This window comes from Psammomys obesus, unplaced genomic scaffold (genome assembly GCF_907164565.1).
Source record: "Psammomys obesus unplaced genomic scaffold, mPsaObe1.curated_primary_1811, whole genome shotgun sequence".
NCBI lineage: Eukaryota > Metazoa > Chordata > Mammalia > Rodentia > Muridae > Psammomys > Psammomys obesus.
The window spans coordinates 16,981,820-17,009,522 of record NW_026593286.1 but is presented as its reverse complement, the minus strand read 5'-3'; the positions used below and the strand labels follow the sequence as shown (position 1 = coordinate 17,009,522).

Here is a 27,703-nt window from a genome sequence, read left to right as displayed (position 1 = left end):
CTAGCCAAGCAACAGAAGTGACCTAGAAAGTGCCAATGGGCGGTTCGCGTCTGTCACACACCTCTGAGAGCTTTGTCCTCTAAACTTCTGACTAGTTCCAGGGAGTAAAACTGGTAAGAGTGGGAAACTAAAGAGAGCAGCAGTGAGTAATGGAGAAAAGTAACGCAGGCAAGCTGGGAGGGTCCTGGCTAGAGGCCCAGAGCGCCAGCCCTCGTCCTGAGGAGCTTGGAGCATGTAGGCAGGGGACAAGGTGTGGCACCTCGGCTTGCAACAGGGGTCAGAGCGGCGGTGTTGGACAAGCTGAAAGTGTCAGGAACTTGGGAGACTATAGAAGGAGCGTGTGAGCATAGCTGGTGGAGAGAGGGGAATGGGGACACTGATGGGCTGTGGACACCTAGGCTGTGTGGTGGGTTCTGTTTCTAAGATCTGCTCATTTTTTTTTTTTTTTTTTCCCATTCTGGTCATCTTTTTGAGGCCTGGGTTATTGTGCAAAGAGAAAAAGGCAAGGCTGATAACATGTATTTTTCTCCCATGTTCTGAGCCAGGCCTCCCAGATGTGCAGAACTGTTCCTGGAGCTACAGCTCGTTGCCATCGTCTTCTTTCTACCTTGTGAGAGACCCTAAAACCCTTGCCATGGAAAAGTACCACGTTTTGGAGATGATTGGAGAAGGCTCTTTTGGGAGAGTATATAAAGGCCGAAAAAAATACAGTGCTCAGGTAGTGAACAAAGACAGCTTTTGAGTGAGATTCGGTGACCCCTACTCCAGTACAAACTTGGGACAGAAGGAGTGTATGCTGGCCCTGACTCCAGCATACTTCCTGAGGTATATAAGCTCTGAAATTTGATTACTTGGAGTCAGATCCCAGCTTTGGAGCCAGGGACAAACTACCTAACCATCTCATGCATCAATTTCCCCAAACTATACAAAGAGATAAGATTGATGGGGTCAGAGAATTAATGAATTAATTAAAGTTAATCACTTAATTCAATGCCTGACACTTACTGGGTGACAAAAATTATCAGAGTCCTTTATATTACCTAAGGAAAGATAAACCCTTTAAAATCTGTTCTTCCATTTTCACTTTTTCCTTCTCTTTTCCCTAAATCTCACCTTGCATCATTTGCTTAGGTCAGAAAACCTCTCCCAGAATCCATCAAAGGGATCTATTTTTCAATAACCATTTTCCCCCAGTAGTGGGGTGACAAAGCCAGCATCTATAATACCCTGGAGGAAAGTTATGGGGAGGTTAGCACACATTTGAATTCATACTAAGAGCTGGTCAAGCAGTATAAAGTCTTGAATTGTAGAGCTCTAAGATAAAGCTTGGAATATTTGTAGTGAGTGTGTGTGTGTGTGTGTGTGTGTGTGTGTGTGTTTGAGAGAGAGAGAAATAGAGGAGAGAATCAGTGAGTTTTATTAGGGTTACTTTAAAAAGAATAAGTGAGGGTTTACTTACAGGAGCAGAAATTACTCAGAAGCAGCTATAACACCAAAGCCCACCCTAGTTTGTGTGAGATAGCTCATGAAGGCGGAAAACCTCAAGCTTGCCGTACTACTTACAGGCAGCTTGACAAGACAGAGAACATTCAGCAGCTCAGCTAGTCTGAGGGTTTCTTTTTATGTCTTGATGGTGTAGTCAGGCCTTGACTCTTCACTTTACTTACTGACAGGTGGTGGCCTTGAAGTTCATCCCCAAACTGGGGCGCTCAGAGAAAGAGCTGAGGAACCTGCAAAGAGAGATTGAAATCATGCGGGGTCTGTGGCACCCCAACATTGTGCATATGCTCGACAGCTTTGAGACTGACAAAGAGGTATGTTTTGATGGTGCTGGGTTGCCTCTCTCCAAGCCCGAGGACCCCAGGCATTTCCCAGCCACAGAGTGCACGATTGTTCCATCAGTGCCTCTCTGCCTTCCCACAGGTGGTGGTGGTGACCGACTATGCTGAGGGAGAACTATTTCAGATTCTGGAAGATGATGGAAAGCTTCCTGAAGACCAGGTATGCTTCCTGGCTCCTCTCACACTTCAGATCTCTGTCTTGGTGAATAGCTATGATGCAAGCTGAGGATGCCAAGAGTTCGTGTGTGTGTGTGTTTGTGTGTGTCTGTCTCTCTCTCTCTCTGTGTATGTAGTGTATTGTGAGGGCATATTTGTATATGTGTACATATGTGTATGTGCATGTGCTCATGCATGTGCATGCATGCAGAGTCCAGAGGTTAGGGTTACTGTCTTCTTCAGTTGCTCTCCAGCTTATTTTTTGAAACTGGATCTCTTCTTGAGCCTAAAGGCTGCTGATTACAGGCCTAGCTGGCCTGTAAGCTCCAGGGATCTACCTATCTTTACCCCCTCCACAAACATCAGGGCTACAGCTGTGTGACACTATACCCAGCTTTTAACATGGATGCTGAGAAGCCAAGCTCAAGTCCCGATGCTTGTGCAGTGGGCACTTCATGAGCTGAGCCATCTACTCAGCCTTGACAGTTCTTCTAAAAAATGTTTTTATTATATTTTATTTTGTGTGTGTGTGTGTGCACGCTATTGTGATAAATAAAGTGGTTTGGGGCTAGATAATGTTTATTATTTTTAGCCCTATGATTATTACGGTGGTATCATTTAACCCACTATCACAATAAGACACAGACACCTGTTAGATTTTATAATTGCCTTATTTACCTTGGGCTAGGTGGATATTTTACCTACGCTGTCTCAATAACTTCACCATCCACCTCCCAGCCCCCATCCAATGCTATCCACTTTAACCATCCTTATCTGGGCTACCTTCTATTCATACTCTTATAAATACTTGCTTGTATTCTTTATCTGGGCTTTCCATGCCATTATTGGAGTCCTTCCTCCCCGCCCACGTGGCTCCTTCTCTACTCTAACCCATCCTAGCATCCTCCTCTTTCCTCTGTCTGTCTGTTTTCTCTGATTCTCCTGTTCCCAAAGCCCGGAAACCTTCACCATGCCTAGCCCATTCTGCCCTGCCCCAGGTTTTAGGCCTTTTAATCAACCAATCAGGAATAATGTCTTAGGCAGGTTTACACAACAAGGATAGGTGTATCTGGGCAATGAGCAGATCTTGAGGGCCAGTAATTAGCATCAAAATACAAGCATCAGACCAACCCCCAACAGGGTGTGGTAGAGGAGGTATGTTCATATACAGGCAGCTCAGAGAACACTGTGGAATGAGAGGACAACTTGCTGGAGTCTGTGTCAGTTCTCTCCTTCCCCCCTGTGGGTCCCCCGGACTGAACTCAGGTCAAGTGCCTTTACCCATTGAGCCATCTCACCAGCCATCTTTCGAAGACCCTTGAGAAGAATATGAGACTCTAGGTATATCTAGAGGCAGTGTGGTGTGAGAGGAAAATAGTCAAACACTCCAGCCACAATATCTGAATGCAGACCTTGGCTTTGTCCCTCAACTAGCTGGGTGCCCATGGACCAATTACGCTTGTCTTTGTGTTTAGTTTCTTCATTAGTAAAATGAAGATAATAATAATATCTACCTTGTAAGGGTATTTGAGGATTAATGGTTTAATTGATCAAAATGATAAATAGCTATTATTAATGTTGTGGGTATTGGTTATTATTACTCCTTTAAGGAAGAAAGGCCAGTTTTAGAGCAGTAAACGAAGCATTGTGGTTGTAAGGGATTCCCCATTAGGTAATGGTGTTTGGTTGAGTAGTATCTAACTATATTCATCCTAGGGGTTTCTTTACACTCTTAGCAGGTAGGCCCCCTCCAACCCCAGAAATCCCATCACTGTTTGTGAGGAGTCACCTTAAACTTGGGCTGTATAGCTCGGTTGGAAGAGTACTTGCCTAGCGTGCATGAAGCCTTGTGTTGGATTCCCAGTACCATATAAAACTGGACTTGGTAAAACCATACACGTAATTTCAGCACTGGTGAGGTAGAGGCAGGGGGATCAGACATTCAGGTCTTCCTTAGCTACATAGCAAGTTCAAGGCCAGACTGGGATATATGAAACTTTTGTCTCAAAACAAACAAACAAACAGTCGTCATCTTACTGTTTTGTCTGCCTTGTTTGAATGATTGTGTATCTTAAGAAAAGGGATTTTGCCTTATTTGAAACAACTGATATGCATAAACTATTTCCTTCATTCCAGGCACCAATCTGAACATTGTTTTATATGCTTTAACTCCATTAGTCTATAAAGTAGGCCTGGGAGGTAGGTGCTATCTTACTGTCACCTCATAGATGATGACTCTGGGAAACAGAAAAATTTGTTCATGTTCATGCAGCCAATAGGAGAGATACACTGGGTTTTCCTTGAATAAATGAATGAACAATTAAAAGGATGAAGTAAGGGGAATTCAAACCAAGGAGGGTACAGAAAACCAAATTAGCCTTAGCACTGGAAGTCTTTGGCATGTTAGCGGGCCCCTTCCTCTGACCTTTTTTTTTTTCCACTTGTCTGACCCCTAGGTTCAGGCCATTGCTGCCCAGTTGGTGTCAGCCCTGTACTACCTGCATTCCCACCGTATCCTACACCGAGACATGAAACCTCAGAACATCCTTCTCGCTAAGGGTGGTGGCATCAAACTTTGTGACTTTGGGTAGGGTGTCTGAGCTCCCATATGTGTTTCTTCTTTTCCGGGGAGTCCTAGATCCCCACTAGGTTTACATAAACCTCATGTTAGTATCAGAGGTGGAGATCAGGCCTCTGGCTAGGCCTTTGGAAGTAATCGAAGGTACCGTGTCTGCTTTGGTTCAAGTTATCCCATACACTAACAGATACTAAATGACCAGGTTTGATTCTCTCCCTCTCTGATTTTTTTTTTTAAGGCAGGTTTCCTCTGTGTAGTCCTGGCTGTCCTGGAACTTTACTAGTAGACCAGGTTAGCCTCAAACCTGGATATCTACCTGCTTCTGCCTCCCTCGTACTGGGATTAAAGGCATGTGCCACCACTGCCTAGCTTAATTTTCTTTTAAAAATATTTTATGACATTTATTTATTTATTGTTATATGGAGATGTGGGCACACATGTGCCATGACTGCTTGTGATGTCAGAGGACAAGTTGTAGGAGTCAGTTTCCTCCTTTTACCCTGTGGCTCCTGGGGGTAGAACTCAGGTCATCAGGTTTGACAGCAGGTGCTTTTACCACTGAGCCATTTCATCAGTCCCTGTCCCCAGATGTAGTTTTGCAGTTGTGACCAGGTCAAGAGGACCTTTTTTGATTTCTGTCCCATGTCCTCTGCAGATTTGCCCGAGCTATGAGCACCAACACCATGGTGCTGACGTCTATCAAAGGCACACCACTCTATATGTCTCCAGAGCTGGTGGAGGAGCGGCCATATGACCACACGGCAGACCTCTGGTCTGTAGGCTGCATCCTGTACGAGCTGGCTGTAGGCACACCTCCCTTTTACACCACCAGCATCTTTCAGCTGGTTAACCTCATTATTAAGGACCCTGTGCGCTGGCCCTCCACCATCAGTTCCTGCTTCAAGGTAACGGGGGTTAAAAGGAGGGAACTTTCATATCAGAAACCCGCCGCCCTTCCCCTTGTCCAAAATCCTTTTCCAAAGTCAGCGCAGGCCAAGCAGCTTTGCGTTTCTACTGCAGCTGTGTGGTCCCGAGATTCTATTGTCAGAGTCTGTTCCAAGGCCTGCTGAATTTAAGGGTGACCGCTCCCGCAGCCCGTGCAGGCAGCCTGTGCTTTACCACAGTAGAGAGTAATTTCAAGCAAACAGGAGGGAGAGCTTCCTTTTACACTCCCCCAGTGTCACTGCGCCCCTATCAGAGGCCTGTCAGATGCAATCTAAGTGCTCCCATACCGTTTGTTTGTTTTTGTTTTTTGTTTTTTTTTTTTTTTTAGTGCTTTTCTGTTGTTAGAGTGGCTGGTGACTAGGGGCAGATGGCAGGAAGTGGTACCCACCCTTTGTAGCTATGTCCCCAGCAGGTTGGTGAGAGAAAGGAGTTTGTTGTACTCATCTTATTTCTTATCTGGGGAAGGTTGTGGGCCTTAATGGAGTTCAAGTACAGGCTTCTCCCAGAATAAAATCTTATTACAAGTTTCCTTTGGTTTATCTAAGATGGAAGGGAACACGTTTTTCCCCCCCTAATCCTACATAGTTGGAGGTGTTCAAATCATTTTCAAAAAAGTTGAATAAAGAGGCTTTAAATGAGGGAAGTGTACCTCGACTATTCCTTCTTATGAAGATTTGCAGGGATCTTCACCAGCACATCACCGCATCTTAGAAGAGTTCACAGCCTGTAGCGCCTTCTCTTCTGTTTTGGTTTATTTATTTAATTTTCTTTTTTAAAATTGTTCTTTCTTAAAAGACTTATTTTTATTTAAGTGTGTGTGTGTGTGTGTGTGTGTGTGTGTGTGTGTGTGTGTGTGTGTTAGTGTGTTAGTGCACTAGGGGCTAGAGATGTCAGATCTCCCGGCGCTGGAGTTACAGGCAGTTGTGAGCTGCTTGGTAATGGGTGCTGAGAATCAAACTCACATCCTTTGGAAGGATGTGAATGCTCTTAACCACTTAGCCATCTCTCCAGCCCCAACCTTCTGTTCTTATTTCAGACCTAAGTAATTAAGGGTTCCTTCCTAATGGATACAACCTTGCTGTCCCAGGTCAGTCTGAACATTACACTAAAAGAGTTCTGGCTTTGAGTATTCCCACACATATCCTTGAACCATTGTGTATGTAACACTGGTCTGTTCGCACCCATCCACAAACAATCTGTGACTATGAGGGTTTGCTTTCTGAAGATGACTGTGAAAATGACATCTCCTCTTCCAGATTTTTCTCCCTACCTCACAGAGTTGGTGAGACAGAGATTTGTTTTCATGTGTGGATTCTGTGACTAACAGTCATGGCTTTCTAGGAGATAAAGGCAGTAATCCTGAGAGAAGTGTTGTTAAGGCTGTGTTTGAGCTGCTGTAAGAACATATATGCCAGTCGGCTTGCCAGTACCACTGAGAAGTTAGAGAAAGCCTGGAAGGAAGGGCAGAGAGGGCTGATGGAGCTTTGTTTCTCTCCACAGAACTTCTTGCAGGGGCTGCTCACCAAGGACCCCCGGCAGCGTCTGTCCTGGCCAGACCTCTTACATCACCCCTTCATTGCTGGCCGTGTCACCAGTGAGTCATCAGGGCCCAGTGCTCTGGCCTTTCCTAGCATTTTTCTCCAGACTTCCTCCCTCCCTGCTCTCTGAATACCTCATGCCTCTTTCCTCCCAAGCTTGGATTTCTTCCTCCTTTAGTCTAGTTTTTACCACGCCTAATTTTTGTTTCTTTGTCAAAATGGTCTCTTTCCACAGGGGCCTGGAGACACGGGATTTGTCCCTGGCCAAGAGGACGTGGTGCCTACAGCACTAGCCTGATGGTGTCCTCTTTCCTCTCTGCAGTAATAACTGAACCAGCAGGCTCCAATTTGGGCGCCCCATTTACTAGCTGCCTACCCCCAGAACTTCAGGTCCTGAAGGATGAACAGGCCCACCGGCTGGCGCCCAAGGGGAACCAGTCTCGCATCCTGCGCCATGCCTGTAAACGCATGGCTGAAGAAGCCAAGCAGAAGGTGTGTGGGTCAGAGGAAAATACATAATGTGAACAGGCTAGTGACTTGGGGAGATGGAGAAAGAGGTGACTTTTAAGGAACTGGTAAAAAGACATGAATAGGATCCATACTGTACAAATAGTTCTCTTGTCTCCTATGCACCTCTCATAGAAAGACCAGAATGCAGGATCCGCTCTTGAGCAAGAAGATAGATCCAGCAAGGTGACACCTAGCACAGCCCCTGTGCCTGGACTAAAGGTCCATCCTCAGAAATCAAGCCTCTTGGCTGGTATATTGGCCTCAGAAATGAAGAACAACTGGGAAGACTGGGGGGCTGGAGAAGCACCCCCTGCACCTTGGTGAGAAGGGTGAAGTGTTTTTTTTGGGGGGGGGGCTATAGCCAAAACAAACATGAAATGGCTCTGTCGCTAGCCATGGCCTAAATATAGCTAACTATAAATACATGGCTTTGAGAGCTTGAGTCCTAGGCCCTTGTGTTCTAATTCTTTCTGCTTTAGTTTTTTCTTTTCTTTTTCTTTTATACGCATAGGTGTTTTGCCTGCATGTATGTCTGCATATCACCTGTGTACAGTGCTTTCAGAGGCCAAAAGAGGGCACTGGATCTCCTGGGATGGAGTTCTAGGCAGTTGTGGGCTACTGTGTGGGTCCTGAGAATCAAACTGGACCATTATAAGAGTAGCCAGTGCTCTTAACCCACTGAGCATCTCTCCAGCTCCTCTAATTATTTCTTGATTCAGGATTTTGTCTCTGTGTCCTAACTGTACTTTGAAAGGACAAGGATTTTTTTTTTTTTTCTATCCAAAAGGGAAGAGTATTTGAATGGAAAGTCATAGATGAAAAAACCAACCAACCAACAAATCTATTTGAGAGGAAGGGCAGTCAAGAATCTGTGTATGGATGTTAACACATACTGCACTGGCCACATCCCACAACCCCTGGAAAGACCCTCTGTCTTCATTATGACTGGTTCTTCTAGGCCCTCTCCTGAGCCTGGAGGGAAGTTCAAGGCAGTGAACGTCCAGCCTCGGGTCCGGACGTCATCTTATTCCCAGGCTTTCTTTGGCAGGGAAAACCACATGACCTTGGAGTGTGAACAAGAGTTCCCAGAGCTGAGGCCAGAGGCAAGGGGCCAGCGGAGCACTGAAGCAATGGATCTGGAAAATGAGGTGGGACATAAGGCCAAGATGAGTGCTTTTCTAGAGCAGTGTGAACTGTTAATACAAGCTCCCATAGTGTTAAAAATGGCTTTGTTGGGGTTGGGGATTTAGCTCAGTGGTAGAGTGCTTGCCTAGCAAGCACAAGGCCCTAGGTTTGGTTCTCAGCTCTGGAAAAAAAAAAATGGCTTTGCTGTAAGTCTATAGGTTTTAAGTACACATTATGTGAACATGTAATTCTCAAAAATCAGAATGCACAGATAAAATGGGAGGTTCTAAAATGGATGTTAGAACAGTCCCTCTTTCAGTTTTTTGGGAGATTGAAGGAAGAGAATCTACTGAGCTTAGGAATATCCAGCCAGCTTGGGCTACATAATAAAATCTTACCAAATAAATAAATAAATAAGAATGAAGGTCTCTGTTGAACCTTACCTCACTTCTAAAGATGGCTTCTTTCAAGCTTTCTGATTGTCACATATATGTATATGTATAGTTTGGCTGTTTCTACATTATTGGATTTATCCTATGTTTATTTCCTTGCATCCTGCCTTTTTTTCTTAATCACATGATCTGTTTTCTACATCAGAGCGTGTACCTCTTCCTCAACCTTTTCTGTCAGTTTTGGAATTCTAATTTTTATATCTTGAAGTAATTTCAACTTGAAGAATCCTGGGGCTGGAGAAGCGACTCAGCAGTTAAGAGCACTTGTTCTTGCAGAAGCCCCTGTTTGCTTCCTAGTACTCATGTGGTGGCTTACAACCATCCACAATTCCAGTTCCGAGAGATCCACTACCACCTTCTGACCTCCTCAGGTATCAGGAATGCACATGGTGCATAGACATACATACAAGCAAACACATTAAAAATAATAATTGTGAGAATACATAGAATTCCTTTATATCCTTACCTTTATCTTTGTCTATTTTGTGTTGCCAAAACAGAATACCAGAGACTGGGTAATTTGTGATGAACAGAAATTTCTATCTCAAACCTCTGAGGCTAGGAGGTCTGAAATTACCATGTTGGCAAGCTCATTCTCTGTGATGGTCCCTTGAGTACCACATCCTCTGTAGGGGAAAAAGTTTCCATGTTGCAGAAAATCAAAAGAGACAAGTTCTCGCTGTATCGTCCAGACTGGCCTTGAACTCATAGTCCTATTACTTCAGCCTCCAGAATGCTGGGTTTATATGTGTAAGCTTCAAGGCCTAGCTCTTGAAACCATTTTAAAAATTATCATATTATATGTCCATGTTTGCCTGCATGTATGACTGTGTACCATGTATATGTATGGTGTCTAGGGAGGGTATAAGGGGGCATGGATGCCCTGAAACTGGAGTTGGAGATAGTTCTGAAGCACCATGCTGTAAATCGAACCCAGGTCCTCTGGAAGCATCCGGTGCTCTTAACTATGGAGTCATCAATCCAGCCCCTGGTAATCATTTTTATAGCAGAATTAATCAGTTTATGGTATTGGATTTGTGACAAAAAAAAATTCCCATTAGGAGTTTTGAAAAATAAGTAACCATCACATAATCGTTTAGAGAAGACAAAAACATTCAAACTATAGTCATTGTATAGGATTTCTGCATAGGCTGAACATAACCATGAAAAAAACAATTAGCGGAACATTGCAAAATAACTTGCTTGCGTTCTGTTCAGCCTATGCAGAAATCTTATACAAGGTACATCCTCAGGGCTGAGATCGACTTAATGACTTCCTAGTAGTTCCTAATAGAGACAGACATGGTTTATCATTCCCTTCCCAACATTTCTGTGTTTTGTCATTATCAGCCGTGCTGCACTGGACACCCTTTTGGGTACCTCTTTATGTGCATACCCCAGTGTTCCACAACCGACTTTTCAAGACCCTTTACGTGCTGCCCATCGTGTCTTTTGACAGCATCTGAAGATGCCTATGTTCAAAGAGCCACTGGCTACTATTGTTCCCTCATAAGCCTCTCAGTTCCTAACCTGGGATTGAAAGCTCTGACCCCACTCACTCCTCCTGACCTCTTTCACTCCAAATGCCCAGGAGCCAGACAGTGATGACGAGTGGCAACGCTTACTAGAGACCACCGAGCCTGTGCCTGTGCAGCTGAAGGCCCCCCTCACTCTGCTGTGTAACCCTGACTTCTGCCAGTGCATCCAGAGTCAGCTGCGTGGGACTGGTGAGCAGGTAAAAGGAAGAGGAAGAGGTTGGCCCAGTCAGATGTCAGGGATGACAGACATCACTGCTGTAAGGAATCAAAAAGGCTGTCCTCTTCCAGTTATTTCAAGGAGGAGGTTAGAAGAACAGAGAGAAGGCCTCAGATTTCTTTTTCTGAAGAGGAAAATATCTGTCTAGGAGAGAGATCAGTGAACTAGCAAATACTGAAGGCATCAAGGGCCAGGAGGCAAAAACAGGTTCTTTGTGCTCAAAAACTGAAAGCAAGCATAGTTCTGCAAAATTATTATTGATAAAATTAAAACACGATCACATCAGGATACAGTATTTTATACTGAAGATATCTACTGAGACAATTGAATTTTGGGGTTTTGTTTGTTTCAGGGGAAACATTTTAATCAACATTAAAAGTTAGGCTCCTTCTTCCAAAGCCTTTCTTTGCATCTCCAAAACAGTGCTCCCCCAACCTCAGGAACTTAGAAAAACATGTTTATATTTATTCCCCCCCTTTTCACTACATTTGTTTTATGTATCAGTGCATATGCTTACATGTACATACATGTGAAGGTCAGAGGTCAATGTTTGGTGTTGTCTTCTATCACTCTTCCCTGATATTTGTTTTGAGACAGGATCTCTCACTGGAGCTGGGGCTCACTAATTCCAGTAGACTAGCTGGTTCAACAAGCCCTGATAATCCTCTTGACTAATTCTCCAGCTCTGATTTGATTGGCATGCTGCTGTACCCAGCTTTTGACATGGATGCTAGGGATATGAGTACGGGTCCTCACGTTTGTACAATAGGCACTTTCCCACCTGGGCCACATCTCTCCAGTCTCCCCCTCTCTTTTTTTTCTTAAATTATTTTTATTTTTATTAATTACAGTTTATTTACTTTGTGCCTCCCCGTACTTCCCTCCTCCCCTCCCAATCCCATCCTCCCTCCTTCTTCCCTACCTGTGCCCCTCCCCCAGTCCACTGATAAGGGAGGTCCCCCTCCCCTTCCCTCTGATCCTAGCTATCAGGAGTGGCTGCATTGTCTTCCTCCTGGCCTGGTAAGGCTGCTCCCCCGTCAGGGAGAGGTGATCAAAGAGCAGGCCAATCAGTTCCTGTTAGAGAGTCCCTGTCCCTATTACTGTGGAACCCACTTGGACACTGAACTGCCATGAGCTACTTCTGTGCAGGGGTTCCAGGCCATCTCCATGAGTGGTCCTTGGCTGGAGTATCAGTCTCAGAAAAGACCTCTGTGCCCAGATTTTTTGGTTCTGTTGCTCTCCTTGTAGAGCTCCTGTCCCCTCCAGGTCTTACTATCTCCCACTTCTTTCATAAGATTCCCTGCACTCTGCCCAAAGTTTGGCTATGAGTCTCAGCATCTGCCTTGATACCCTGCAGGGTAGAGCCTTTTAGAGGCCCTCTGTGGTAGGCTCCTGTCCTGTTCCCTGTTTTCTCCCTCCTCCGATGTCCTTCCTCTTTGCTTTTCTGAATGGGAGCACCTGCTATGGTGCATGAGTAGAGGTCAGAGGGCAGCTTTGTGGGGCTGGTTCTCTAGTTTATCTTTGTGTGGGTTCTGAAGATCAAAGGCATATCACTGGGCTTGTGCTGTAAACACTTTACCTGCTGAGCTGTCTCACCAGCTCAGCCTGTCTCTCAGGAACTCTGAGACAAGACCCCCTGAATCAGAATCCACGAAGACCCAGTTATTGCTCTTTGACTGGCTCCTGATTTATACAAATGCAGTTCCCTGCCTTTAAAATGAGTAATTCTCTTTTCTACGCACTGTAAAACGGGAGAATAAATGCCAAAATTGAGGACAGTAAACCACAAACAAACAAAATAACGCCAGCATTATTCTTTTGAAGAATAAGCATTTAGAAGTATGACACTATCCTTAGGGTATGGGCTGCACTCAGACAGGTGTTGGGCTAAATTTGGCATGTGGATTGTTAGCAGTCTTTGATCTAGAGATCAATGATGTCTTGTTTCTCTGGAGCTAAATAACATTGTTTCGTATCTGTTGTTTTTATTTTGTAGAAAACTGTGTGTGTGTATGATGTTGTTGTCTTTAAGGTAAAGGGCTGGAGAAGGCGGGAACAGACAACAACGGTTCTAGTCCTGGTGGAGAGACCTTGAGTTCCCTGCCCCTTTGTCACTGGTATTCCATGTCAGGCGACCTTCCATAGTCATCTTCTCTGGTGCAGTTTCCCTGTGCCTGTGTTCTTCCGCCCTGGCTTTTTGCCCCTCCAATGTGGGAATGCAGACGTTTGGTCTGCTCCGCTAACTCCTTGGAGATATCCAGTATTTGCAACTCTTTTTCCTTTACCTATAATTATGCCAATCACCGTCTCTTTCTTTCTTGTCCCCCCAGATTCTGAAAGGCGTCCTAGAGGGTGCGTCCCACCTCCTCCCTGCACTCCGTGTCATAAGCAGTCTCCTGACCAGCTGCAGTGACTCTGTGCTCTTGTATTCCTTCTGCCAGGAGGCAGGGCTGCCTGAGCTGCCTCTCAGGCTCCTTAGACACAGCCAGGAGAACAGCAGTATCCAGCAGGTACACAGCAGTCCAGCAACCTCTGAAGACCTGGGCCTCTCTTCTTGGAATGGCCATCTGTTTGGCCTGACTGCCTCTTCTTTTCTATTCTCCTTTTTCTAATTACCAGACCATCACTTGCAAACTCTGATGCCTTCCGGGGCTAAACAAGTAGTGTCAGTGAGTGAAGAGGCCAAGGTAGGTGGACAGCTGTCTAAGGGAGTTTGATAGACATTCCACTCCAACTGGGGCCGCTCCTCAGCTCCAGCCCATTGTGGCCATGTGGAAGTTTGAGCCCATATACCCAGCCTGGTTTTCTTTCTTTTCTTGTTATAATTTTTTTTTTTTTAGATTTATCTATTCATTGTATGTGTATGAGTGCTCTATCTGCATACATACCTGCATGCCAGAAGAGGGAGTCAGATTACATTACACATGGTCATGAGCCACCATATGGTTGCTGGGAATTGAACTCAGGACCTCTAGAAGAGCAGTTAGTGCTCTTAACCGCTGAGCCATATCTCTAGCTCCCCTAGTCTGGCTTTTTCTACCTTTCTTTTTTTTAAAAAAAGATTTATTTATTTATTATATATACAATTCTACCTGCATGTACACCTGCATACCAGAAGAAGGCACCAGATCATTATAGGTGGTTGTGAGCTGCCATGTGGTTGCTGGGAACTGAACTCAGGACCTCTGGAAGAGCAGACAGTGCTCTTAACCTCTGAGCCATCTCTCCAGCCCCCTCCCACACTTTTTTTTTTTTTTAAGATTTATTTATTTATACAATATTCTGCCTCTATGTGTGCCTTCACTTCAGAAGAGGGCACCAGATCTCATTATAGATGGTTGTGAGCTACCATGTGGTTGCTGGGAATTGAACTCACAACCTCTGGAAGAGCAGACAGTGTTCTTAACCTCTGAGCCATCTCTCCAACTCCCCCCCCCCTTTCTGGTGTTCTAAGAGAAGAGAAAAGTCAGTGTTTTAGAAAATGGATAATTTCCCAATATTTATGATAGTTGCCTCAAAAAGTGGGTCTTGAGCTTCATTATCTGATTGAAGTTCAAAGATTGGCTCCTGCAGTCACTGTGTGTGGCCACAGGATGAATGGGAGAGCTAGGATCAGGACATAGGTTTGGGGGCTGGAAAGATGGTTCAGAGGTTAAGAGCACTGGCTATTCTTCCTAAAGGTTCTGAGTTTAATTCCCAGCAACCACATGGTGGCTCACAACCATCTATAATGAGGTCTTCTGCCCTGCTGGGACATGTGCAGGCAGAATGCTGTATAAATAATAAATAAATAAAATTATATATAAAAAAAGACTCTATGTTTGGGGCCAAACCTCTACTTCCTTGTATTGGGTCCTAACATGGGTGAACTCAGAAAACAACCCCCTCCCGCACTCTCCCCCCAGTTGGTGAGGGGTCAGTAAGGCAGGCTGTGGGAGCCAAGATGTTGGTCTCTACTGCTGAGTATCCAACTCAGGTAAATTCGAGAAACTGCTCTAACAGGCTGCTCAAGTCAAGTGACATCTCCAGATTGTCTGCACCCCTTTGACTGGCATGCTTGACTCTCTCCTTCTCCGTCTCTTCCCACCTTGACTGGCACTCTTCATGTCTTTGTTGCTGCTTTTTCTGCTTCTTTCCTCATGCTTTCCTTTCTCTCCTTTCTTCACAGCAACCTTGGTATGGGGCCTTCTTACGGGACCTGGTGGCTGTGGTTCACGCCTACTTTTCTTGCGCCTTCAATCTGGAGAGGAGCCAGACAGGTGACAGGTGGGGGAAGAGAAGATTTTGCTCTGTATGGCTTCAGTTTCTACTCCATTCCCTCCCCTTCCTCATTAGGAGACCAAGTGAGGAGTGATGATGTGTGACAGGGTTGGAGATGAGCTGAGTAGCCTTCAGAATCTAGTTGATCCTCATGAGGACCATGAGACACTTGCAGCTTTACCCCAAGACATCAGCAATATAAGACTCAGCACAGTACAGATGAGCCTCAGTGGAAGGATCGAGGATGTGAACACAGCGGAGAGGGGCTTGAATGGTGTATTTTAGGGGTGTGTTTGTGTGTCTGTGTGCATGTGTGCACGCACATGTGTGTACCTGTTAACAGAGTTGAAAGGAGGAACATTCTGATGTGTTCCTTGGCAGAGCTCTATCATCTTTCCAGAACTGACCAATTTGCTATAGCTGTATCCAGGCCTTTAGTGGAAGGATGCGAAGATGCCATGGGTTCATTTTTCCCCAGCCTACAGGTTTTTCAAGAGGCTGCCAACCTCTTTTTGGACCTGTTAGGGAAGCTGTTGGCCCAATCAGATGACTCCGAACAGACATTTCGAAGGGACAGCCTTATGGTAATCTCCTACCTCCAGATTTCTGTCTTTCCTACCTTTTTCTGTTTCTCCCAGCCCCTTCTTATGATTACATTAATAGCACAAACATTGAATTCTCACCATGTGCAATATGCCACATGAGTAAGAGAGAGTCTCCACTTTGAAGAGACTTCACTAAAGATAGTCAAGAAAGGCTGAGCATGGTGGTGCATGTCTTTAGTCCCAGAACTTTGGAGGCAGAGGCAGGCAGATCTCTGAGTTCGAGGTCAGCCTGGTTTACACAGTGAGTTGCAGGACAGCCAGGGTTACACAGAGAAACCATGTCTTGAAAAACCAAAACAGAAGGAAAAAGTCAAGTAGGGAAAGTGAGAAGCCCATTAGAACTTTGTATATAGTACAGAAGCACCGTGGAAGATGCCATTAGCACTTCGTGGAGTGAAGTCATTTATGAAGAAGGAAGTCATTTATGCTAACATTTCAAGAATGTACAGCAGTTTGACAGTTGGGCAGGACAGGGAAGGAGATGGGCCACTCTAGATAGAAAGAGCAACCTATCTAAACTGCAGTGGCATTAAGCAGTTTGGCATTCATCAGGGGCCATAAATATAAGTGTCTCAGAAATTAATAATTAACTTTTAAAAAGCCGGGCATGGTGGTGCATGCCTTTAATCCCAGCACCTGTGAGACAGACAGATCTCTGTGAGCTCAAGGTCAGCCTGGTCTACATATAGTTGAGACAGCTATACATAGTGAGACCTTGTCTCAAAAGCAAAACAAAACAACAACAACATAAAAGCATGTTGCAGATCACCCAGCATTCTCCAGCCTCATTTGTGCTAAAATCTCATGAACTACTCAGATTCTTTTTCTCAGACCCTGTGTTAAGGACAGGAGAATGAGAAAACAGCTGAGTTGTCACTGGTCTGAGAGGATAACACTGTGTCCAAGGAAAACAGGCACTTGGGAACATAGCTATGGTCTAATTTCTTCCCTCCAGTTAGCAGTCTATTCTCACGTTTCTAGTCTTGAGATTCTAGTTTCATAGTCCTCATCTTTTTGAGTCAGAAAGCTTTGACTATCTAGACTAAATTTTGGCCAGTAAGTCACCGGTGTTATTGGCCAGCATTTGTCATGTCACTGAGTACCAAGTGCTATGAGGAGTTTGGAATAATTGTCCCTCTTCCTGAATTTCTGAATTGTTATACCCATGTTTCACAGTTCTAGAATTGTCGTCTAAGGAGCTGCTGACGAGAAGATAGGGTTAGTTAGACAGATGTAAAAGCACGTGCAAGGGCTCGAATCCCAGTACACAGAAAAAGAAAATGTGTGTGTGTGTGGAGGTGGGAGGGAAAAGAAGAAAGGGGAGGACTGACATCAGAATCCTCATCTGTCAAACAGGAAGGCAGTTGATGCATTTTCCCTGGGAGGAATTCTTAGGGCAGACTACTATCTCCAGAGCTCTTGACCCCTTTCCTGGGTTCCTGGGGTATTCACAGGTCTTATAAAAGCCCAGTCAGTTTTCTGATGCTCCTTTGCTGACTCTGTTCTTTTCTTCCTCAGTGCTTTGCTGTCTTGTGTGAAACTGTAGACGGGAACAGCCGGGCCATCTCCAAAGCATTTTACTCTAGCCTGTTGACCACACAACGTGCTGTGTTGGATGGACTCCTTCATGGCCTAACAGTTCCACAGCTTCCTTTCCACACACCTCCAGGTGATCAGACTTTCTTGTTCTATAGGTCTGGCTATAGCCTTCCTACTTCCATCATCTGGAGTGATACCTGGTACTTAGCAGGCGCTCAAAAATTGTAAATTAGGGCTAGGGATGTAGCTCATTGGGTAGATCACTTACCTAGCATGCATGAAGCCCTGGGATTGAAGGCATAGGAGGATCAAGTTCAAAGTTACCTTCAGCTTCATAGTGTAAGGCTTGCCTAGGATATAATGAGACCCTGCTTCAAAAAGCCAAAAAGCAAAGCAAGACAAAAGTATCCCAAAAGATTGAATGGGGTAATCTATGAGAAGCAACCAGACCTTACTTTTTTTTTTTTCCTTTCTCCATAGGAGCCCCACAAATGAGCCAGGCACTTAGGGAGCAAAGTGAAGATTTACCTGGAGCCATTTCTTCTGCCCTGGCAGCCATCTGTACCGCTCCTGTGGGGCTGCCCAGCTGTTGGGATGCCAAGGAGCAGGTCTGAGCTACAAATTCTTGGTCCTTTCTTACTGCAACATGGGAACCGGGGAAGCTGGCCACAGTTTCTGCTGTGAGACAGAAATAAGCTTTGGCCAGGCATGTTGGTGTATGCCTTTGATCCCAGCACTCATATCACCATGAGTTTTGAGGCCAGCCTGGTCTACAAAGCAAGTACAGGACACAGAGAAACCCTGTGTTGGGAGGAGGGGGAATGCTTTGGGCTTCTCTTTGTTCAGAATTTCTAGAAACAGACATTCCCATGCTGGTCTGGGCCACTTATTCAACACAGAATGGCTAGAATTCCAGAGCGTTGGCCACATGGCTCAACAGTAACTGCCTAAGTGATAGGGCCATTAAAAACCAAACTAGGGCAGGATTCAGTTTTCCACTGGCCATGGAGACTGGTAAGGAATGGGGCCTGAGATTCCTAGTGAACCCAAAAGGGAGCAGCAAGAGTCTGAGAGTCCTGGCCAAGTGAAGGCATGTGAGGAATGGAAGTGGAAGAAGAGAGATGGGATAGAGTCAAGTATGTCTCCATAGGTCTCTTGGCATTTGGCCAATCAGCTGACCGAGGACAGCAGCCAACTGAGGCCATCCCTTGTCTCTGGTCTGCGGCACCATATTCTCTGCCTCCACCTTCTCAAGGTACTTTCTTCCCACAGCTTAGGGTCCCAAAACTTCAGATTTCTTTTAACTCTTGGAAGGGAGGAGAGAGGAAGGAAAAGAAGGGAGGGGAGAAATACTATAGGTGGGCATGGTTATGCTTGCCTTTAGTTCTAGCACTCAGGAGGCAGAGGGAGGCTTATCTCTGTAGACCAGCCTGCCATCCTGGTGAGTTCTTGATCATCCAGAACTCATTGGAAGAGAAAGGTTTCATGGGGAGGAATGCTGAGAAGAGAGCGCACTAGTTCACATCATGGCCTCCAGGAAGCAGAGAGAGAATCCCTGTGGTGCTGTGGTGTCTGGTTTTCTCTTCTCCCCTTTCATTCCATGCAGGCCCCAGCCTGTGGGATGGTGCCATGCACATTCAGGACGGGGTTTCCCTGCTTTGGAAAGGCCCTCACAGAAACGCTCAGAGGTGTGCTTTACTTAGGCTCTTCCTACTCCAGTCATATTAACAGTCAAAATTGTCACAACCCCCACGTGTGGACAGCAGCTCTACTGAGAGGCTTGCCAGCTTTTCAGCTGAGCCCTCCACTGTAGGACCCCAGGACCATCCTGTCCACTGATAGGCTCCTTCCTACTTCCCAGGTTCTCTATTCCTGCTGCTATATAAGTGAGCGCCTGTGCCATATTCTGGGGCAAGAACCCCAGGCCCTGGAGTCACTGTTGATGTTGGTCCAGGGCAAGGTAAGCCAGTGATAACAACATGGTTGGCTGTTTCATGATGGTCCCCATCACCCAGAAGTTGTTCCAATAGCTCAGGTTTCTCTTGTAGGTAAAAGTAGCAGATTGGGAAGAGTCTACTGAGGTGGCACTCTACCTCCTGTCCCTTATTGTCTTTCGGCTACAAGATCTGCCTTCCGGGTGAGTCATCAAGTCAGTTCTCTCCACTGAAGTCAAAGTCTTCCCGCAAAGTGAACCCTCACATATAGGGAATGACACCCTTGAGCTGCTTGGAAGGGCTTGAGACAGAGTGGCATTTATCTACGAAGAGCAGGCCTGGCTTCTCATCACCTCTTGGCCCTGGGGGTGGATATGCAATATAGGCAGAGAGTGCAGTAGAGTGAGCGGGAAGGAGCCTTACCAGTCCATCGTTACCCTCCATTGTATCCTTCTATTCCAGAATGGAGAAGCTTGGTAGTGAAGTTGCTACTCTTTTTACCCACTCACATGTTGTCTCTCTTGTGGTAAGTTTTCAGCCTTCTCCCTTCTCCTTTCAGCTTCTTCATCTGACCCCCTTGGGAGCAGGCAGCCATTTTTCTATTCACGGCTGTCTCTGCAAGCATCTTAAGTCCTGAACACCACACCAGTTCAGATGTTCCTTTCTTTTCTTTCTTTCCTTTCTTTCTTTCTTTCTTTCTTTCTTTCTTTCTTTCTTTCTTTCTTTCTTTCTGTCTGTCTTTCTTTCCTTCCTTCCTTCCTTCCTTCCTTCCTTCCTTCCTTCCTTCCTTCCTTTCTTCTTTCTTTCTTTCTTTTTTTTTTGTTGTGCACCACTATAAAGTAATGCTTTTCTTAATAATTTTCTTTTGCTGGTGTCTTTTTCTTTTCTTTTAAGATTTATTTATTATGTATACAGTGTTCTGCCCACATGTAGTCCTGTATGCCAGAAGAGGGCACCAGATCTCCTTATAGATGGTTATGAGCCATTATGTGGTTGTGGGAATTGAACTCAGGACCTTTGGAAAAGCAGCCAGTGATCTTATCCCTCCAGCTCCAGACGTTCCTTCTTTTTCTTTACCTTTCTCACAGAATGCAGCAGCCTGTCTTTTGGGACAGCTTGGTCAGCAAGGGGTGACCTTTGACCTCCAGCCCCGGGAATGGATCGCTGCAGCTGCACATGCCCTGTCTGCCCCTGCAGAGGTGAGGTACTTAGGAAGGTCCAGACATCTTTCCTATGTCCAACACCAGAGCAGCCCTCCTGAGAAAAGACCAAACCCAGTAATCCTGAAGGAAACTAGCAAATAGATAAGGAGCCAAGAAGCTGCTCTTCTTGCCTTTGCCACCAGACAGTGGACTGCTGTAGGTCTTAGCTGGTCAGAGCCTCTTTTCTGATACAGAACTTCCAAAGATGGGGGCAGGGAGAAGAAAAGAAGCTGCCCAGTTATCTGAGGTGAGAGGTGTGGTGCCTACTTCAGTCCCCTCCAGGAGCTCGTGTTCTTGTGGCTGAAGTCTTTTTGATGCTCTGATCTCATCCCTCCTACTACAATATTCACTGAACCTTTCCTGCTTTGTCTCCCTAACTAACTTGGAGAAGTGGCTGATACCTTGTGTGTTCATCAGAAACTCAGGCCATTTTGTGGACTCCTGTTTTGCTTTCTTCTTTTCCTTTTCAGACTCTTTGGAACTCTTTTGTTGTTGTTGTGTTATGTTTTTGTTTTTGTTTTTTGAGACAGGGTTTTTCTGTGTACCCCTGGCTGTCTTGGAACTCCATCTGTAGACCAGGATGGCCCTGAACTTAGAGATTCATCTGCCTCTGCCTCCCAAGTGCTGGGATTAAAGGTGTGCACCACGACCACCTGACCCCTTTTGAACTCTTATTTTCCTCATTTTGGAAAAAGGGTAGACTTCATATTTATCTAATTATCTTCCTATATAGAATTTGTTGTACTGCATAACTTATTTATCACGTCTCCCACAACACACTTGGAATATTAGACACAGCAAATGTAGTAATTGTCACCTGGTTGTCTATGATGCAATTGGCCTTCATAGGGATTGTATCACTAGCTAGAGCACTAACTTCACCGAGAAACTTCTGCCCCATTACCCCATCCAGATAGTTCCCCATGACCTGTATTCTACCTTAGAGTTCATGCTCAGCTTTGTCCCTCTGTGACAACATCACTGACCTACCTTGGTTTATTTGGTCCCTTGCCTAGTCAAGGATTTTTTCTTTACTATTCATTCTCTTCACTGCCACCAGAGTAAGATTTTTAAAGGGAAAATATGACGATCCATTCAACGTTGTTTTGTTTTTTTTTTTTTTTAACACAGGACTGTATGTTGGGTGCTTTGCACTATTCTAAATTCTGAGAATAAAACAATGGATATGAGATTTTACAAATTAATGCCCTTACAGAGCAAAAGTCATACTGTACAAGTCTTTATTGGCTTCCCACGGCTTATACGACACTGTTCAGATTCTGTAGGCCACTACATGTAGAGTGTCACGGTCTATCCAGTGCCGGGGCTCTAAAGGGCTGTCATTCATTCCCAGAACTTCTGTGCCTGCCTGCTTTTCTGTGTGTTGTGTCTTAGGATTCCTGCATTTCTACTGAAGCCTTCCCTTGTCTGACCTTAAATCTTTATCTACGTACTTTGGAGAGCTAGAGATTGAATCCAGGGCATGTCACAACCTTGGCAAATGTTCTGCTGTTGAGCTGCATTCCAGCCCTGCCTTTAAAATGTTGAATGCCTGCTGCCTCTAGGAGGTGCTGTTAGGCACATATAACTTTGTAACCAACTTCTTGCTTTGAAAACATCTTCCTAAACCAGAATTGTTTGAGGACCCAAAAGCTTATCCTACTAGACTGTGTGTCCCTAGGAACATGATGAAGGAATGAATAGGCAAGAGCCAAGACTCCTAAATCCAAAATGTGTCCCACTTTGCCAGGCCAAGGAAAAGAGTTTTCTCCACACCTAGGTGCCGGTAGCCTGGTCCGGCCACCTACCTCATCCCTCTTGATTGTCTGTATTCCTCTTTCCTCTCTCCAATAGGTCCGGCTGACCCCACCGTGCAGCTGTGGCTTCTACGATGGCCTACTCATTCTTCTGCTTCAGCTCCTTACTCAGGTACAAGTGTGCTCTTGAGACTGGGGAGAAGCGGAGAGGGGAACTGGGCAGATTTTGGAGCCACTAGAATATAGAAATGCAGAACAGCCCAGGTTTGCCCGTCCTCGGACACACTGCTGTCAACTGTACTAACCTGAAATCCCTCCTGTCCTCAAGAGGACTCCTGAGGGGGTTGCCAACTGCATCTCCACTGATCCAGTGGGGAAAGCAGCTTCTCTGGGGTTTGGAGCTTGTGGGTTTTTATTATTATTATTGTTTAGATGAAAAGTTTTCACAGGTGGACATGGAGGCACACGCCTTTAAACCCAGCACTCAGGGAGGCAGAGGCAGGTGGATCACTGTGAGTTCCAGGCCAACCTTGTCTACAAAGCAAGTCCAGGACAGCCAAGGCTACACAGAGAAACCCTGTCTCAACACCCCTCCCCCCCAAAAAAAAAAGAAAGAAAGAAAAAGAAGAAAGAAAGAAAATAGCATTTCTATTCAAGCTGCCCTTAAACTTATGATCCTCCTGCCTCAGCCTCTCAAACCCTAGGACTATAAATCCACCACCACACCCAGTTTATGTTCCTTTCCTATCATAATGTAACCCAATCTTTCAACCTATATATGTGACTATTGAAAACCAGGAAATTAGCCTGTTCAGATTAGCTCATGTCAAGGCCAAGTTGTACACAAGGCTTATTAAAAAAAATTTTTTTTTTCTGTTGAGACAGGATATTTTTTTTCAATAGTTGCAAATATATTTATTACAATTTACAGATTAGTTAATAATTATATACAAATATAATCTGAGCTATAAAATCTCCACTAGTTACATTTGAAATCACTGATCTGAAAAAGCCAACTCAGAAATCTCATTCCCAAACTCCACCTTCCTTAAATTATAAAAAATAAAACCTGGTAGTTTTGATTTCAAGTTACAGAAGGGTTGCCACATTTCAGCACTTACAAATGCAGACCCCCGTCTGTACAGAGCCTCTCACAGGCTGTGCAGATCCTTAAAGCACCATTGGAAGACCTGAGTGTGTATTCCGCTGGAACTGCCATGCCTCGCCTTGCCTTTGGAGGTGTGCTTTCCTTAGGAGCGGCCTTAACATCTTGGACTGAGATGACAATGACAGTAATTTTTTCTCCTTTGGTCAATTTGTGAAGACCCTTCTGTCTGGCGAGACAGGATCTTTTGTACCTCAAGCTAGGCTCAAACTTACTATGTGGCCAAACTTACTAGCTGGCCTGGAGCTTTTTGAACCTCCTATCTTTTAACTTTGGCTGTCCTGGACTTGCTTTGTAAGTTAGGTTGGCCTCAAACTCGCAATGATCCACTGGTCTTTGCCTCCCTGAGTGTTGGGATTAAAGGTATGTACCACCATTGCCCAGCTGAGATGCTATTTTCTAAAAAGAAGTAAAGGAAGGAGGGAGGAATGAAAGGATGGAAGATAAAGGGGAAATGGAAAAGGAAAAGAAGGAAAATACAGAAATATTAGATGGGAAGGCCAAAGGAATGATTTCTGTGACTCTTTGTCCCTGTAGATTAGGGACAGAAATGACAAAATGATCCCTGACTTCTGCACATCCTCCTCTTTAACAGGGGAAGTCTGGCCTGATCAGGGATGTGGCTGGTTCAGAGGTGTGGACCATTCTGTGGCACCGCTTTTCCATGGCCCTGAGGCTACCCGAGGAGGTGTCTATCCAGGAAGAGGACCTGTCACTATCAAGTCCATCCAGCCTAGAGCCAGACTGGACATTGATTTCACCCCAAGGTGTCTTTCTCTTAGCGTAGTTCTGTTTGCACAGGTTCGTTTTCAAAAGGAGACAGCTTACAACTGGGTTAGTCCACAGATAATTGCTTCTACTGTGTGCAGAGAGGGTGTCAGAGACTATAACGGAGCTGCTCATCAATGGGGGACAGAGAAGACCAGACAGGTTGTGGGATCCTTGAGTGATCAGGGACATCTGGGCCTCTTGCTTACTTTACTAGGTCTGCATTCTCTGTTGTTTTCAGGCACGGCAGCCTTGCTGAGCCTTGCCATGGCCATCTTCACCCAGGAGCCCCAGTTATGCCTGAGCCACCTGTCCCAGCATGGAAGTATCCTCATGCTGACCCTGAAGCACCTGCTTTCCCCCAGCTTCCTGCATCACCTGAGCCAGGCGTGAGTCCAAATTGGGAAAATAGCCAAGTCAGAGTAACAAGGAAAGGTGGAGGTCGGGGCAGGAGCACAGTAGCTGACAGCTTGAGTCAAAAGGCTAGAGGTGGGGTAAGGAACAGGCTGGAAACCTAAGGAGTTGCTGAGATTGGGAAAGTGGAGCTGGGAGAGGAAATGTGAGGCGAGACTTGGAAGCATCGGGTATGTTTTGCTCCCTTCCTAGGCCTCAGGGGCCTGAATTTCTCCCTGTTGTGGTCCTCTCCGTGTGCCAGCTGCTCTGCTTCCCTTTCGCCCTGGATGTGGATGACGACCTCCTTGTAGGTATCTTGGCTGACCTCAGGGACTCAGAAGTTGCAGTCCGCCTGCTGCAGGTACTTGGAGTTGTTCTCCAGGCGTGAAGGTGGGAAAGGAAGATGGCTAATGTGTATCCTCTGGCTCACATCCCAATAGCTCCAGGCCCTCCTAGGCCCTCAGAGAGTAGGGAGTTTAGCTCAGCCAAAGTGATAGAGTGGAGGTAGGCTCAGACCAAGACATGGATGTGCAGCTGGAGCTGATGTCTCCTCCTGTCCACTGGTCTCTCATCTGGTTCTTTTGTAACTCAGTAGGGAGGCCAGGCACTATAGCTCAGCTCCTTGGTCAGGAATTACTGCCCTGGCACTCTTTGGCATTATGCCTTGGATCTCTGGAGGCAGAAACTGTGGCCTTGCAGAACCAGGCGTAAGTGTAGAGCAGATGTGCTCTTGGGCTGCATGTGCATTTCATGTGTTGTGCTATGGGGCAAGGCCCTGCTTCCTTGGACATTTCTCTCCTTAGCTTGGCGTTTCTCTCTCCCAGCTTTTAGCTCTCCTTCCCCATTACAGTAAACCTCTCCCTATCCTGAACTCCTTTGCCTGAACTCTCATTTCTTCCAGGTCTGCTGCCACCACCTTCCACTGTTACAGGCAGAGCTGCCCATTGGCCTCCTCACACGCCTGGCCCTCATGGATCCCACCTCTCTCAAGCAGTTTGTGAACACAGTGGCTGCCTCTTCTAGAACCATCATCTCATTCCTCTCTGTTGTTCTGCTGAGTGACCAACCCCTCATGATCTCCGATATTCTGTCCCTGCTGACCCACACAGCCCGCATACTATCCCCCAGCCACCTGTCCTTTATCCAAGAGCTCCTGGCTGGCTCTGATGAATCCTACCGGCCACTGCGCAGCCTCCTGGGCCACTCAGAGAACACTGTGCGGGTCCGTACTTACGGTCTCCTGGGACACTTGTTACAACACAGCATGGCCCTCCGTGGGGCACTACAGAGCCAGGCTGGACTGCTCAACCTTCTGTTGCTAGGGCTTGGAGACAAGGACCCTGCTGTGCGACGCAGTGCCAGCTTTGCGGTGGGCAATGCAGCCTACCAGGCTGGTCCCCTGGGACCTGCCCTGGCAGCTGCAGTGCCCAGTATGACCCAGCTGCTTGGAGATCCTCAGGATGGTATCCGGCGCAATGCTGCATCAGCCCTGGGCAATCTGGGACCTGAAGGATTGGGCAAGGAGCTATTAAAGTGCCAAGTACCCCAGCGGCTCCTAGAAATGGCATGTGGAGACCCTCAGCCAACTGTCAAGGAGGCTGCCATCATTGCCCTCCGGAGCCTTCGACAGGAGCCCTGTATTCATCAGGTAAAGCTGGAGGACTTATGAGCCATGATAATGGAAGGCTTGCCATTCACAGAATTTCTCTAATGTAGTTTGTGAGGACCTAGGACACTTAGAAATGGGTGTAAGAAACTCAAGAACAGTATGTTGCAGATGGGTTTCACAATCCTACCCTAGAAAGGGGAAGGGGTCTGGAAGGCTCCAGTGGGTTAGTCTCTAAAGAATCCAATGGATTCACACCTCTGAGACATTACAAAGTAGAATATAGGTTAGTGTTGGGTCATTAGAACCACAGGCATTTGACAGGATGATGCTGGCACTAAAAGACTTTCCAGCAGTCCATGTGGGGAAACAATGAAAGAGGTGCTTGGTCAGAGATGAGGGACCCAATGGGAAGCAGACATTCTGGCTTATTGTCAGTTACCACAGCTTTCCTTAACCTCTTACTGCAGACATGTGAATGGATCAGTACCTATGGAGAATGGAGGTGAATACCTCGTTGATTCGTAGCTTTTGAGACTTCTTGTCTTGGTCAGTCTATTCCAAATCCGTAAAAGGCCCACTTCCCTTTCCCTGGTTAGAGGGGAATCCCTGGCATGTGCCAGCCCCACCATTTCTCCCTTTTGCATCATATTTCTGTCATTTGCTTCCTACCCCACAGGTGCTGGTGTCCCTGGGTGCCAGTGAGAAATTAGCCTTGCTCTCTTTGGGGAATCAGTTACTGCCGAATAGCACCAGGCCTGCCTCTGCCAGACACTGCAGGAAACTCATCCACCTCCTGAGGCCAACTCACCACACATGACCCCAGACTCCTGGGCTCCACCTCCAGCCTTCATGATCCTACTGTTGCCAAGTCGTCCTTATTCTCCGACTCAACCTACTAAGTTAGCCTAGAACTGAAGAGACTGAAAAAGAGTGACAAGCTGCCAACTCCCCTACAGAGAAGCTAAAAGAGATTTTCATATTAAAGCTCCTTCCTTTCCCTAGATTCACAGTTATTTGAATTAGTAAACTTATCACTGTTGGTGCCAAAGAAAATTCCTTCCATTCTCCATGCAGGGGTCTCTCCTCCAGTAATGTGCCTCTAACACCAGGACCGTGAGCGTAGGAAAACACCTCTGCCTGCCTTGTTGGATCTCTTCCTTTCTGGATCTCCTGTAATCTGCCTAGCTCTTGTTGAAGGGCTCCTCCGCCCTTAGCCCACTTTCACTCCATGGGTGTTGTGTGTGTGTGTGTGTGTGTGTGTGTGTGTGTGTGTGTGTGTAGATAAATTCTACTTATAAACCCTATTTGTAAACAGTGAAAGATGTGCCTTACCCTACTTGAAGCTTCCAAGGTAAGCTTCAAGGGTTGGGTGGCTCCAACCCTCTTCTAGCTTTTCCGTGACACTGGAAGCCCTGTGACCCTGTCCACACAAAAATCTAGAGTGAATTGTTTATACCTTTCAAGGCAAGGCCAGTGGAGCTGAAACAGAAAAGAGTGGGACCAGAGAGGTAAATCAGGGTGTTTTGAGATGATAATACAGTCATTTTGATATTTACTTCATCATCAATGTA

The 27,703-nt window shown here is 45.9% G+C and overlaps 1 protein-coding gene across 1 annotated transcript; it reads left to right on the top strand.

The window, feature by feature from the left end:
* Positions 1–11: 11 nt before the first annotated feature.
* Positions 12–27,703, top strand: Stk36 (serine/threonine kinase 36). Its single transcript, XM_055617094.1, has 27 exons — positions 12–113; positions 546–718; positions 1,674–1,814; positions 1,924–2,001; positions 4,454–4,584; positions 5,231–5,480; positions 7,021–7,114; positions 7,381–7,550; positions 7,701–7,888; positions 8,617–8,716; positions 10,737–10,880; positions 13,231–13,410; positions 15,069–15,166; positions 15,639–15,744; positions 17,284–17,434; positions 17,785–17,912; positions 18,455–18,559; positions 19,166–19,264; positions 19,353–19,441; positions 19,701–19,764; positions 20,327–20,437; positions 22,295–22,369; positions 23,958–24,129; positions 24,372–24,519; positions 24,737–24,884; positions 25,425–26,171; positions 26,809–27,703. Exons 2-27 carry the CDS (start codon positions 635–637, stop codon positions 26,947–26,949), a joined length of 3,942 nt encoding a protein of 1,313 aa, XP_055473069.1. The 5' UTR covers positions 12–113; positions 546–634; the 3' UTR covers positions 26,950–27,703.

Excerpts from the sequence above, each read along its gene's own strand:
- Stk36 (XM_055617094.1), top strand. The coding sequence starts at position 635 with ATGGAAAAGTACCACGTTTTGGAGATGATTGGAGAAGGCTCTTTTGGG. Across the intron at positions 2,002-4,453 it reads GAAAGCTTCCTGAAGACCAG|GTTCAGGCCATTGCTGCCCA; the intron begins GTATGCTTCCTG and ends TCTGACCCCTAG. Across the intron at positions 18,560-19,165 it reads TCTGCCTCCACCTTCTCAAG|GTTCTCTATTCCTGCTGCTA; the intron begins GTACTTTCTTCC and ends CCTACTTCCCAG.